General features: G+C 39.8%; 1 protein-coding gene across 11 annotated transcripts; it reads left to right on the top strand.

Annotated features, from left to right (window-relative positions):
• Positions 1-4,249: 4,249 nt before the first annotated feature.
• On the top strand, positions 4,250-13,743 carry LOC111863272 (phospholipid hydroperoxide glutathione peroxidase). 11 transcript variants are annotated; one of them, XM_023849443.2, is made up of 8 exons: positions 4,250-4,447; positions 6,729-6,790; positions 8,565-8,696; positions 9,444-9,538; positions 10,313-10,460; positions 11,859-12,004; positions 12,862-12,946; positions 13,209-13,743. In XM_023849443.2, exons 3-8 carry the CDS (start codon positions 8,616-8,618, stop codon positions 13,239-13,241), a joined length of 588 nt encoding a protein of 195 aa, XP_023705211.1. In that variant the 5' UTR covers positions 4,250-4,447; positions 6,729-6,790; positions 8,565-8,615; the 3' UTR covers positions 13,242-13,743. The 11 variants fall into 11 exon arrangements, with proteins under 11 accessions (XP_023705211.1, XP_023705208.1, XP_023705215.1 ...); XM_023849447.2 differs by having other exon boundaries at positions 4,256-4,447; positions 8,629-8,696; XM_023849450.2 differs by lacking the exon at positions 4,250-4,447 and adding an exon at positions 4,558-4,588 and having other exon boundaries at positions 8,629-8,696.
• The last annotated feature ends 1,557 nt before the right edge of the window (positions 13,744-15,300 follow it).

Below are 15,300 nucleotides of genomic sequence, written 5' to 3'. Positions count from 1 at the left end.
TTCTAAATAGGAAATTAGGGCCATATAATTTGGTTGACATGGAACTCAGAAATAGTTACCCAGATGATTTCAAGAACTTACTACGATTGTCTGAAGACCAATTTGATTTCCTTCTGGAACGCGTTTCCCTTTCTTATAATTTTATGACCCGATCGGGTGTAGACATGGTAGAGGCAAACTCACGACTGAAAATCAAACATGTCTGATATGAAGCGTGAGCCCTCACTCTTGCCTGTAACGTCATAAGAATTTCCACGACGCTTCGTTCACATGGGTCGTACTCACGAATACCTGCCTCACGCTAGCGTGTCACGCCCCGTGGAAAAGCGCCCTTACTGTTACTGTTACTGTTACGGTTAGTTGCGCTCGACGCAGTTGGAGGCATATTCTTTGGCCCTTAGATCAGCCGAGAATCAAACACAAGTTCCTCTGTATCGGATGTCGTAAGTCAGATATTCACTGGCAGGAACAAATGCACCTCAGTTTACTTTCGAAAGTACTGAAGCAAACAGTTTCATTCTGAAAGTAAAGTCTCAGTCAGAGTCGAGTATTCCGGTCAGATTGTGTAGTGACTAGGCTATACGAGTAAGGTGAACACTTGAGGAGCCGGGGGTTCGATTTCCGACAGGAACAGAGATTTTATCTCCTTCACAGCGTTCAGACCAGCTCTTGGGCCCACGCAACCTCCAATCCAAAGGATATCAGGCAGGACCATATGAAGGTGGGCATTGGGGCAATTTTCTCCAGTCCTCTGGCCTAGGGAACCCCCAAATATACTCTTATTTAATTTATAAATTTATTAATAAGTAAACAAGGATGTAGTAATTCCGTTTAATTGAGTTGTTTACTTATTATTCTTGGTCTCTTATCGATATTGGTTTGCACTGTTTAGATGATAGAAAATCTAACTTTTTAAAAGAATTTACTAAATTTTGTGGCCTATAGACCCGTTGCTAAGCGGTTACTCTCTGAAAAGCAACCGCTGTTAAGTAACGCACGCTACATACACACAAGCAACCACAGAACAACGGCGATGCTACCCGTTTCTATGAAACAAATCAGTAAACACGCATCTACAATAGCGCAGTGTTTGAAACGGTGTTTTCTGTTCGGTCCGTGCAAAGTGTTTATGAGGAAGACTATTGGGGAAACTGCCATTGTAACGGAACCTACTAGAAACAAGGAAAAATCTGTTGTACTGACCCTGGACTGATAGAGGTCCTGTATATATTGTATATACATTTTAACACGTTTAACATGTAAAATGTAAATATCTTTTACAGTGTGACAAATGACTTATTACTGCAGACAATGACTCTGCCAAAAGACAGACCCGTCCTATCGCCAGAAAGGACGCCCCACAATAACATGAATGTAACTGTCAAACAGTAATCAATATCTGGTCATGAGCCCCAAATGGGGCTCGACACCAAGACTGACTGACTGACCGTCACTCGCAATGTGGCTTTGACGATCCAGTTAAGAGTTGAAAGGGCGGCTGTGAAGAAAAGAGTTAGTTGCAAGAGAGCGGCTGTGAAAAGAAGGCTTTATGCAATCTGTAGTTACAGTAAGGCCGTTATAATTACTGTGTTAAAATCCGTTTCCTGGTTACGACTAATAAAGACTGAGAAGACATAACGTATGCTAGTGATTTGTAAAGTGCGCAGATCAGCGATAGGGCTGTAATTACTGGTAGTTCCAAGTGGTGTGTATAACTTTGTCAACAAATCCATAGGATGACGTACCCATCTAGTTACTCAGGCAAAGAATTCGCGGACCTATACCTCCACTCCCCCATGCATCTTCATGGGGCCGTACTGAATCAAACTGAAGAAAATCTTCACATTTCCTTTATTTGGCGGGAAGCTGCCGAGGTTAAGAATGAGTGAAGCTATAGGATACCTCCACCCCTCCATGCGGCTTGTTGATTTCATATCTAATTATTCGCAAGAACAATTTTACGGTATTTCGCTTTTCTCAGCAACTTTTGTTCGAGATCTTTCCCGCTGCGATAAATGCTTAGCGAGTTACGCTTATGAAATACGCACAGAAACGTATGCACGTATTCATGCAAGTTGTCTGATTTTAACTAAAGTTTTAATGTTTCGATAAATTTGAGAAAAAACACGCGAACCCGTCCAGAGACACGCACATTGTTACATGCGTGCGGAGGCGCATTGCAAAACCAAAAACTGGATTTTTCCAACTTTTCGTTACGATCTCGAGCCCAAAATGCGTTCGAGACTTAAATATTTGATAATTTGCAATAATATCAATACTCGTGTACGAAATATTAATAACTAGCTGTATGCCAAACGAATGAACCCAGCACCACCTTAATTCATATTCCAAAGAATTAAGGTACCTGTCAATGATTCAGTTGTTGCTTGTTGAATATTTTAGTGCCTATTTGACATCACCTCGAGAATTCACCTTGCCGCACAATTGATTCTAGCGGCACGCTAATCGAAAAATCGAGCTAAGGTCTTCATAAACTTTTAATAGAGATGCCGTTTACCCTCACAAAAAAAATGTGAGACTCCTACGCTTGTGAATATGTCACCTGGGTTTGTGGCAAAGACGGGGTAAGAATATACTAGCAAGGGAAGAAGAGGCACACCCTTACCTAGCAATTTTCTGTCTATTTTTACTTGCTCATAAGAAAACTAGTTTCTGGTATGCTGTCCGTCTGGTTATCTGTACGTGCGTATCCATACCGCCTGAACGGCTGTACGTATTTGGTGCATATATGGCGTTCAGGAGTTGAGCCACCCTAGGATGGTTCCCAATGAATATGAGGATTCTAGCTACAAAAATATGGACCCTTCAAATGGGTGCCCCTAAACGAAACGGTGATTTTCTCGAAAACAGCTGTAACGATTCTAATTAAAAATCAGTAGCATCGGTAGGTCATCTATGTAAATAAAAATGCGTAACTGGTATCTTCAGGAAAACAAACGGTACTTGCACTACTGGCCTAAGTGCGAAATGTCACTTATGTCGAAACTGACCACCATATTCAGGGTTGACGTAAATGTAACCTAAATTCAAGGCCAATGATAGTGACAGTGTGGTCTTCTGACACCTGATATTATTTAGGGGGAGGTTAATTTACAAAAGACAGAATTGCTTGGCAATGCGAAGGTGTTAAACTTTGTTAGGTACGTCGTGAAATTACGGCAGGATATGAGAAAAGATATACAGACGTTGATATGTTGGGTTTTTGGACTTTATCCATCGTCCTGGTTTTTAAGATAACAAATAAAAACACGACGTTTCGGAAACTGGATCTGTTTCCGTCCTCAGGTGAAGGAAAACACGTATTCAGTTGGGTCCCTTAGAAAGAGCTAGCTGTTTTTATTTGTTATCTTAAAAACCAGGACGATGGATAAAGGCCAAAAACCCAACATATCAGCGTGTTATACACCATCGTCAGAATCCTATAGTAACTACATATACAGACATTGTTATTAAAAACATCGACATAAAATAGAAAATTACTGGGAGATTTAAAATTATAACATTAATTAAATTTAGCCCCGGCCGCTCTACCCCCAGGGAAAGAGTCCGCGGTAACCTTTGAATATTCGAGCCCGGGTCTGGTCAAGTGAGATTTGTGGTGGACAAAGTGGCGTTGGAGCAGGTTTTCTCCGAGTACTTCGGTTTCCCCTGCCAATCTTCATTCCACCAATTGCTCCACAATCACCCTCATCTATCATCTGGGGCTGGTACAATAGGCCAGAAGTGGCCGCAGTACAAGGGACTTAGTCCCACCCCACTAGCAATAAAAAAAAACCTTTGAATAAGGGGCTAGGTGGGCTCCAAATCTGTCTGGACGCTTGGGAATACAAGACACATCTCTTACTCCAGCCGAGAATCGCTGGCTTCCCACCGCGGCGGCCCGGGTTCAATCCAGGGTCTGGTCAAGTGGGATTTGTGGTGGACAAAGTGGCGCGGGGGCTGGTTTTCTCCGAGTACTTCGGTTTCCCCTGCCAATCTTCATTCCACCAAATTCTCCATCATCATAATCACCCGGGGCAGGATACAATAGGCCAATCAGTTGCCGCCGTGCCGAGTGGACCCAGCTGGACTCCACTCCCCACTAAGCGAAAAATACTCCTGCCGGGGATCAAACACCGGTCGTCCAACCCGTCGATCTGTTATGAAGTGACTTAGCGTTATACTACAGTGTTCGTGCGAAAGCAAGCTTAGAAGTGAAAATAAGACACTGCCGTCCCTCCTCTGGTTGCTGCGGTTATACAGTTTCCATATCTACCAATACTCTTCCCTTTGCTGATAATCCACGGTGATTAAGCATGTGACCGCATGTGACGGCTCAAAAGGCATAGTCATTGTAACAATTAGGCGCATTAGGTTTTCTGTTGTTCGAATCACTGACTTGTCTCTCAAGGAATAAGAGTGAAGGTCAACAAGGTCAACAAGCAAGGTATGTGCTTATTTTGGTTTGGTGCGAATAAGTTATCGTTACGATCCTTATTGTTTGACGGTAGAAGGGCACAGTCCCGTGGTTCGTCATAAGGTAAAGCGGGCGACAGTTTGGGAATAAGAGTGGAAATCAGTTAGCAAGGCAAGTAAAAAAAATTCGTTAAATATTTATACATCATGACTAGCAAGTAATGACACTTAGTAGAGGGAGGGGAGAAGTGCTGCAGAGTTGTTATCGATTGTTCCGTAGGCAGGTATTTCTTGGATTTCAGTAGAGAAGGTGTATGTAACTCCGAGCTACTTACAGAATTTACGTATACATTAGGAACCAAGGTAAATAGTGACCGATAGTGACAGTGTCTACTCAAAGCTGTGTAAAACGGGGTTGTACCTATTTGTTGAGGTTATGTTGGTCCACCAATCTGATGATGTCAGAAAGGTGAAAAGTAAAGGGCTCCTTGTGCTTCAGTACCATACCATAGAGGCGTATGAGGAGCATAAGATTAAAATTTAATGCATTCATAAACCTTAGCAACATTTTCAGGTGAGTGGTAAGCTTATTCTCTGACCAGTTTACTTCTGAGAAAGAGCTCCCATTGCCCATTGACTAGGTTGTGGGCTGCACCCCAGAGCTGGTGGAAAAAAGAAAATTCTCTGGCCCTGTTGATAATGGGCTATTTAGCCCATAGCCAGCCACTGAACGATGTCTAGGCTCCATATTGCTGTCTGTCTAAAATGGATTTGAGATTGTATAATTAAAATTAGAAAGTTACTGGGTTATGTTTTCAGCTTAGAGTGGGAACCAGAATCACCATACCACAAATCACATTGAACACAGAGATTTTGTGTTATGTAAGGATGTCTGTTCAAAGTATGACAAACCTTTGGAGATACTTTAGATAGAGGTTACAGTTGTAGTAAAAAAAAGTAAGTAAAGGTATCCCTGAAACAGGCCGTGGAGGCCCATAGGGTTGTGAGATGTTGAGGTTCCCACACTTTCTAGACAGTCGTCTCATAGATGGTGGCAAGGTTGTCAGCCTTACGCGCTGGCCGCCCTGGTACTCATTTCTGTTAGAGGCTGAGTCGTCCTCAGGGTCGTAGTGCAGCTGGAAGGATTAGGTCAATTGGAAAAAATCCAATGACCTCATCAGGACTTTAACCCATGACCTTCCGGCTTGTAGCATAGTGCCTGCCCCCATTACAGTTGTAGTGTCTATTTGGTTTCTAGTCCAAGTACAAAATTGGGCAGCGCCATAGCTCAAGTGGTTAGTTGCTAGCTTCCCACCACGGTGGCCCGGGTTCAATCCCAGGTCTGGCCAAGTGGGATTTGTGGTGGGCAAAGTGGCGCTGGGGCGGCTTTTCTCCCAAGTACTTCGGTTTCCCCTGTCAATCTTCATTCCACCAAATTCTCCATCCTAATCACCCGGGGCAGGCTACAATAGGCCAACCACTAAGTGAATAAAAAAAAAATGAATTTAAGTACAAAATTTGTTGAATATTTGTTAACACTGACTGCAGTAATGAAATGACATTAATGCTAATTTAATACAGTAATTTTATACCAACAGAATATTTCTTAGATGCAAATATGCAGTATCATTGATGGACTTCGTATTTTCGAGGTCTGTGATCACTTGACTGTGTGCTTCTAGATCAAACTTTCCAAAGGTTACAGTGAGTTTTCTAGACAGCACAGTTGTGAAACAAACCCATACTTTGTTGGTTGTTTGACCTGCCATGGTGGGAAAATTGTTGGGCTTTTCTGCCAGAACTTGGGCCACCAAAAGGCTGTACTGCATTTGTTATCTATTGGCTGTGGTGTAGAAATTTCTTATGTTTTTTTTTTTTGTTAAGAATGCAGTATATTTGGCGATCTTGTCATTTTTTATAAAGTTTCGTTACATTTTAAGTGGAAATATTGTTTTATGTGGCACTTTGGTATGAAGGTTGTCTAAATACAAACTTGCAACTATATAATAGATCATGAATGCATTGGTTCCGCATTTTAATGTACAGAAGAGTGTCAGACTGAGCCAACACCAACTGTGCTCTTCTGTCTGTGTGTGCACATTGAATTGTGTGTTTATGTACACATTTGAAATGTTGCTCTGCATGGCATTGAGATGTAACTTCTCATGAATGAGGCAAGTTTGTAAGTGGTGGCAGACGTATAGTTTGGATTAGCTGTCACAAGAGCACTGTGGACAGTTTAACATGTTATGTTAATTTGGCATTTTTTTAACTTATTCATGTGTTGTGTTCTGGGATGTGATGCCATATAGTCTGGTAGGAAGTTGCCACTCTTTAAGAGGAACTGCTACCTTCATCTTCAATCTGAAGACAGGTAAGAGATTCCTCTGAAATGTTAGTGACTTTCTGTGAGATGCAACACTGTCAGATCCAACAAGATACTAATCTGTACGTTCACTATCATAAGAACCTTAACATGTTACAGGATGAGTGTTTGTTTTCACTAAATTTTGTCTGATTTTTGTAATTTTATGTGAAGTTGCCGTGACTTATTAACTCATTACAATACAGAGTAAGATAAATCCCATGTTAGGTGGGTCCCTTGTCACCATGACATAGTGCGTCCTCGGGTTGCAGATGGAAAAGACTCCCTCCAGGAATGGAGGGTAGCTGTGGATATATTAAATAAGCAGTCACAGACAGCTGACAAGGGGTGGGCCTCCAGCTTGGGGGTTGGGCATGGGGCTAACAAATCCTCACTGTAAAAAATAAGCTTGTTACAAAAAATGTTCAAGTAGCCTCTGCCCTAGATGGATTCTGTGGATAAACGACCTAAGCAAAAGAAAATGGATATGAGATTAAGAACTTAGAATGTTAGAAGTGTGTTATAAAGGAAGACAGCACAAAAAGCATACACAATAAAGAAAATGAGATAAAAACACTGAAATAGCCGCCAGAAAAGATACAGTGGAAATAGTCTATGAAAGAAACAAATAACAAAAACAACAATGTGCCTAAGGGCACAGAAGACAAAGTGTACAGTGCAGTGGTCTCCCCAGGAACAAAAATGTTGCCTGATGTTGGTCCATGTATGGCCAAAACATGTTGCCACAAGGAATGCATGTATAAGTTTAATGACATTTTAAAGTACTGAGCAAGCACGTTAAGTGTATTAAATATATTTTGAGTGTCTTTTATATAAGATTATTGTTGCATTATAGACAGTATACTTAGCGATCAAAAATGATGCCACAATGCAACAGGATGCCGAAATATATTAGACTGAGGGTGTTTGAGAACAGGGTGCTGAGGAGAATATTTGTCCCAAAGAGAGATGAAGTAACAGGAGGTTGGAGAAAACTGCATGATGAGGAACTTCTTCTCCAAATATAATTAGAATGATGAAGTCAAAGAGGTTGAGATGGGCAGGGCATGTAGCACAAATGAGGGCGAAGCGGAATGCATATAGGATATTTGTGGGAAAGCCAGATGGAAAGAGACAACTGGGAAGACTAAGGCGTAGGTTGGTGGACAATATTAAAATGGAACTTAAGAGAGATAAGATGGGATGGATTGGATTGATCTGGCTCGTATCTTTTCAAAAGATATTTTGTGGAGGAAGATAGTGTTATGTAGTGTTTCCCATATTTATAGTCTGATTACAGAGTTTTCAGAACCCTAACCTATAAAAACTACTTAAAATATATTAGCAGTTTCAGAATATAGTTACTGCTGAACTTAATGTTGCCCTTTGGGATTAAAATTCATTCAGCAACTATATTATTGTCCCAGTTTTGGTAGCTCACAGCTCCCACTTTAATAAAAACTGTATTAGTGTTAATTTTTTGTGAGATGAGCTTCTTGTGCCATTACATGTCCAGAAAGTACATAAAATTGAGCCCATTTGTAAAGAAAGTCTGTTTTATGATCCCTGACTTTGAAATATGTATGTGGGAAAACATTATACTCACTATAAAATAAACATTTTATATTACATTTTGTATTAATGCCATTCACCCTGCTTTTAGTTTGCACCTGTGTCTCTTCTGTGAATAACTATGTAGTTAGTTGTCTTGGATTGTTTGCTACTAATGATGAACACTAAATAAATACACAGAGAGAAACAGGTGTTTTCTTGTCTTCTCTAGGACATAATTTGTGCCCACATATAACATTAAGCAGGTGGTCTTTATTTCAAAATGCTGGTTCCAGGACTGCAGTTATTTGGTACTGCAATCTGTGCTCTGCGCCTCTTGTCCACACGATCAGCACCAGTCATGGTGAGTATTGCCCCTTTATATACTGTGTATAAGAATCGTTTGTTCATCCTGTGCCATGAAAACATTAACTTATCTTGATCAGTAGCAGACTGCAATTCGTTCAGAGGCAAAGGTTTGAAATTGAAGATTCTTGGCAAGTAAACTTCATTTACAGTGTGAAGTTTGAGGTTTTTGCTGTAGTGACTAAGAACCTGCTGGAATGTAACACTGTATAGTTTGATAGAAGATTATTAATGTTTAAGAGGAATGTAGTCCCTCCATCTTCAGGGTCAAAGAGTAAGCAGAGAGAACACCCAACAAGCAGAGTACTCTGCTTGCTGCTTGCTTGGCTTACCCTTCAATCCTGATGATGGAGGCAGTACATTCCACCGAAATATTGGAGAACTTCTACTATACTAGTGTCTGCTATACACAGCACTGTTCATTTTTACACGTCAAGCTGATGCCACTGCATAAAAGCAATTCTATAAGAAACAGAAGAAAATTTGATTTATGGAATTTTCAAAGGGGACATACAAAACAAGACACCTTAGTGCAACATTTTTCATATATGACTATTATTATATAACTTACTGGCAGGTAATCAATATACAGTTTTCTCCACTGAGAGAAACCTCAGTTATGATTTAAAAATAGTCCAACAGCAGGATGTGAATTTCAGAACTATGTTCTATTCAGGTATATAATTATTTGGTCTTGATGTGTCTTCCTGCACCTTTTTAATGTTCTGCTTCAATTCATTTTCAGGCAACAACTCCAGAAGATTGGAAAAATGCATCATCTATTTATGATTTCACTGTAAAAGATATAAATGGGCAAGATGTATCCTTGGAGAAATACAAGTAGGTTATACTGTCCAGGATTTTGAATTCTAAAGACTAACATTTTCTCTCCGGTGTTCAGTCTGAGTGTTCAGTACAACTGATACCACAGTCTGTTGATGGACATAATCCTTACGCAGTTCCATCCACCTCCCATCACCTGTGTTCCTAAAATCCATCTATTTTTTTTATTGCTAGTGGGGTGGGACTAAGTCCCTTGTACTGTGGCCACTTCTGGCCTATTGTACCAGCCCCAGATGATAGGTGAGGGTGATTATGGAGCAATTGATGGAATGAAGATTGGTAGGGGAACCGAAGTCCTCGGAGAAAACCTGCCCCAGCGCCACTTTGTCCACCACAAATCCCACTTAACCAGACCTGGGATTGAACCTGGGCCTCCCCGGTATGAAGCCAGCGACTAACCGCTTGAGCTATGGCACAGCCAAAATCCATCTAAATTGTGTTATCTTTCAAATTCCAGGAGCTTCTACTCCATAGTTATCTTCTCACTATCCTAGAAGTTCTGAGTGACATTGATAAACTACAATGATGTCCCAATAAAATTCTAAATTTCCCATGTGTACTCAGTTTTGGGCCCTCATAGCTTTCTTGACCCAGCTGCTGCAACAGTTTCTTTCTTCTGAGTGTTCAGAATTTATACCTGAGCCATTATCACTTACCTGCAGACTGTGATATTTCTGTACTTTTTTAAATTTGTATCACAATACATCAATTTCATATTAATATCTGATTATAATACAGGTTGGAAATCTAATGAAAACTATTATATTCTAGAGGACATGTGGCTATTATTGTGAATGTGGCCTCAAAGTGTGGCCTCACTGCTACAAATTACAAGGAATTGGCAGAACTTCATGACAAGTATGCTGAATCCAAAGGTCTCCGCATATTGGCTTTCCCTTGCAACCAGTTCAATGGGCAGGTAAGGCCAATTGAAGTATTAGCAGTATGCAGTAGTGAATATATCCATGACAGCAGACTTAAATTTTCTTAAATGTAGATACTACATTTGGGTCGGGGCATGCGGTAGCATAATTGGTTGAGGCACTATGCTACAAGCCAGAAGGTTTTGGGATGGAATCCGGATGAGGTCATTTAATTTTTTCAATTGACCTAATCCTTCCAGCCACACTATGGCCCTGGGGTTGACTCAGCCTCTAACAGAAATGAGTACCAGGAATATTCTTGGAATGTTCTTGGGGGTAAAGGGTAGTCGGCACGTAAGGCTGACAAACTTACCGCCATCCGTGAACTGATTGTCTAGAAAATGTGGGAACCTCAACATCTCACAACCCTATGGGCCTCCACGGCCTCTTACAGGGATACTTTTACTTTACTTTTTTACATTTGGGTCATGCAAGAATGAAGTCAGATGGTGTGGGTTGAGGTCATAGCTTCCTACCTCATCCTGCCTACATTGCCCATTTCTCTGTGCACACGAGAGATGGAACAGTAGCTAGAATACAGAATACAAGTGACTGTTGATGGGTTGGGGCAGGCATGCAAAGGGAAGTAGCTGCTAGCCATGAAGATGTGGGAGAGTATGAATTTGTTCTTCTTCTGACCCAACTTTAGTTACATTTTTGTATCTTAATACTTGTCTCCTGACAGTTAAGCTAGTTATTGTTTCTTACTTACCAGTAAATTTAACTGTAGGAGGAAGTATGTAACATGTGGACAAAGAGTTCATGTATTTTTAAGTAACATAGAGACATTAAATTAAAATATCATCTCTCAGTTTGGAATGAATCTGTCTAATGTTGAAAGTGACTGTCACAAGTTCCATTATGATGTCTAAATATTTGCAGTGAATTAAGATAAGTTGTGTTCATAACAGTGAAGATGGATTATGATATTCAGTAGTCTGGTAGGTGGGTATCAACATAGTGCCTCCATCTTTGGATCCTGAAGATGGACACAGTAGTAAATGTATATAAATGTGGAGTTCCTTCAAAATATTGGTACCCATCTCCAAGATGTTTTTTATACCTTGCTTAGTACGAAATGCACAAATGCATCAACCTCATATGTAACGTCATTTTCATTCCTGAATTTCTCTGATATCGTGGGAAAGTTCGATGTGTCTGCCCACCCTCACTTTCTCTACTTGCTGATGTGACTGTCCTGGAAGAATACGACCCCGGGCTGCAAGAGGAGCGTGGGTTTTATGCGAAAACAAGGGTGTGGGGTGGGACTGCGTGAATAGTGCAAGAGGACGCGGCAGGTTGTTAACTGCATTCCTTTCCTAGATTCCTGGTGATAGATGATGACAGTATTCACAGTGTAGATAGTCTGAAGGTTCTATTATGATATGTTGCAGGAACCTGGAAACTCAGAGGAGATTGTGTGCTTTGCCAGGTCTAAGAACGCAAAGTTTGACATGTTTGAGAAGATTGATGTAAATGGAAATAATGCACACCCACTTTGGAAATACCTGAAGCATAAGCAAGGGGGGACTCTGGGAGAGTAAGTAAATATTGTCACCATTTTAGAGTGACTATAGGTGGGATTTGGATTGGTAATGGGATTTATGAGTATTGAGCACTTACAGAACGTAACTACAGATAACTACAACAGTCTCACTGAGTTACGCACTCCAGAGATCACTGTAACTACAGCACACATAAAGTCTTCTCAGTTTGCTGTGTCTTCACCACTCATTGACTGATGACGGAACCCAACAATGTCCTCTGCTTCTGTGCTCACCTTCTGTCTCATAACTAACTGATTGCTCCGACTGTCGACTCTCAACTAACTGTCCCACTTTTGCCATTACTCAGTAACGCTGTTGTATATTTTCTTATCTTGTGCTCATTGACCAGCAATGGATCTACATGCCACAATATGAATAATAACACTATCGCTACAAGCATCCCTGCCCCTAGCATGCCTGCCAACACAGCACAATGGTTTTCAGAATTTCACTGAAAAGAAATGAATAGCAAATGATCTACATATATTGAAGGAACCGTGGAAGGTAGTGTTGTACAGCATCTAGTAGCAGGGGAAATGTTTGTGTGTTGAACATCCTGAATGAGAAATATTTTGTCTTGTCACAGCATTACTCTGCAACCTTGATCAGGTATGGCAACCGGACGAAGCCCCTGTGTAAATGACCAGTCTGGCTAAAGAAGCAGAGGAGTTAAATAACGTTCTTGAATACTGGAAGTAAATGTCATATCATTCTGTGTGAAATTTAAATGTTTGGACATATGCTGGCATTTTGAGAGAATTGTAGTAAAGAGTGCCTTTGGATATTGTCCACTTTTGTTGAGTTCACTCATGTTAACTCTGTGCTTTATGGTTTTGTTTTACATTTGCAGTTTTATCAAGTGGAACTTCACCAAATTCATCATTGACAAGAATGGGCAGCCTGTTGAAAGACATGGTCCCAATGTCGATCCCAGTGTGAGTGTAGTTCATTTCTCTGGTTCCTCACTTCTCTTCTTTCACTGTCAGTCTAAAGTGCTGTAAATATTGTGTTCTTAATTTTCAGAATTTATATTGAAATAACAGGACTTTTTTATATAATATTATGTAAAATGAGTCTTCAGTGGAAGAGCCTACCTGAATACAAAAAAAAATGGCAGTCTCAATGAAGAATGGATATTTTTGTGAAGTCTATAATAAGATCGAAAATTCTAAAGTGTAACATGTTATTGTTTTACAGAAATTGGTGTCGAACTTGGAGAAGTACTGGTAAGATCCTTCAAGGTTAAGGAATGAAGAATTGTAACTTGAAAGCTGTGGCAGGAAATTGAAACAAGGTTTCAAGTTCAATTCAGAATGCACTGAATCATCATTCTTGTTCAGCAAGGTGAATTGTTCTGTTGCTTAATTTTTAATATGTACAGTATTTAGATACTCCACTCACATGTTAGTTAAAAATGGCAGTCCACTATTTATGGGATGTTCTTGGCATAAAATATGGCGCTTCTAATTAAATGGCGCAACAAAAATGAGGAGTGTTTCTCAAATCTGAAAAGTCATAGTTTACATTTTACTACCTGGGGATAGTTAGACATTTGTCTTAGAAATATGTGTCCTGCTTCAGTAATACTTCACCATCTTGCAAACCAAGCAAAGCATTGGTTTTGTTTAATTCCATCACAGTAAATTTATTTCCTTTTTACTGTATTCTGACAAAGAATAGTAACTGTGTAACTGCAAACATCACAAATATAATAAACTTATTCTAAATGGAATTTGAAATATTTATAATTGCTCCCGACATCATGCAACATAAAATTCCATTGCCATCCCAACAGAAAACTTCAGAATTCATTCCTGAGGCATTTCAGGCCAGTTGAAATTACCACACACCAGCTCCCTGAAAGTAACTTCAATAGTCGCTCCATCTCTTCCTTAATTTTTCAGGTGGTCTCTACCCACAAAACCAGAATTTTCCAACCCATTTATTCAACTTTAGTTTTCGATATTACCTTTGAACTATTAGTCTCTTTCCATGAGTGTTTCCTTCCTCAAATTTTTGATCATTTCAGAGGGTATGTGTCTGTGCCATCCAAACTTCTATCATTGAATTTACTTAATAATACCAGATAGAGAATATTCATCGATATGCATCCAGTGTTGTTTCATATATTGCTTATCAGTGATTACAGGGTGAATGTTGTTTGGGTTTAAAAGTGATTGTAACCTTTTGACTCCACATGATGATATGTTGCAATATTTTGTGACTGTACTATTACAGTAAATCACTCTTATCTTTTAGTTGTCCTTCATGTAGCCCATGAAAGGCGAGTAAATTGTTTCTAGAGTCATATTTATTTGCATGTGAGCGCATGTCACACTTGTCTGGTAAGGTAGCAGAAGGAAGGACACTTTTTCTGTGCTGAAGATGGAATTGGTGTGTTCTTCTGAAACACTTATTTATTTATTTATTTATTTATTTATTTCATATCATATCCATGGATCATTGTACATGATATAGGACAAGTCAAATACTTTAAATACAATAAGTAATAATAATAATAGTAATAATAATAATAATAATAATAATACAATATATAACACAATGATATAATAGTATACAAAGATAATAAAATTATGATTTGAATGATATATATCCTGGGTGGTTATGGTTATGGAGAGTTTGATGGAATGAAGATTGGCAGGGGAAACCGAAGTACTCGGAGAAAACCTGCCCCAGTGCCACTTTGTCCATCACAAATCCCACTGGACCAGACCGCCTCGGTGGGAAGCCAGCGACTAACCGCTTAAGCTGTGGCACGGCCTTAGAGATAATATTGTCTGGTATGTTGCTTCACTGTAGTTTATGGTCCTGGTCTCTGTAGTGCTGGTGAAGCTTCTTGAAGTCTGCATATCTCCAGAGTAGCCTGTTCCGGTAAATCTCCACTGTGTTAGCTTGGTTGCTGGAAAAGGGAAAAGAAAACTGCGCAGTAGCGATTCCAAAACCAATTATTCATTACTTATGTGATTATAATTGATTAGAGCTAGTGCTTGCCCCATACAAGAGAAACTCATCCACTTTGTAGAAGCAATGATTAAGTAGGTAAGTTTTCAAAGCACTTCTGAACTTGAATAGTACTGGTATCTCTTTAATATGTAGTGGTAAATGATTTAGCAGTCGAATTCCTACATTGTTAAAGTTGTTCTTGTATAGACTTGTATTACATGGGACGATGTGTAAGTCGTCTTTTTTCCTTGTATTGTATGAGTGTAATCCTGAGTTGGTTGTGAAATCATTTAAATTGGATTTTATGTATATTAAAATTTCGTAT

This window comes from Cryptotermes secundus, unplaced genomic scaffold, assembly GCF_002891405.2.
Source record: "Cryptotermes secundus unplaced genomic scaffold, Csec_1.0 scaffold929, whole genome shotgun sequence".
Taxonomy (NCBI): domain Eukaryota; kingdom Metazoa; phylum Arthropoda; class Insecta; order Blattodea; family Kalotermitidae; genus Cryptotermes; species Cryptotermes secundus.
The sequence above is the reverse complement of the archived record's forward strand: the minus strand, read 5'-3'. Positions and strand labels throughout refer to the sequence as shown.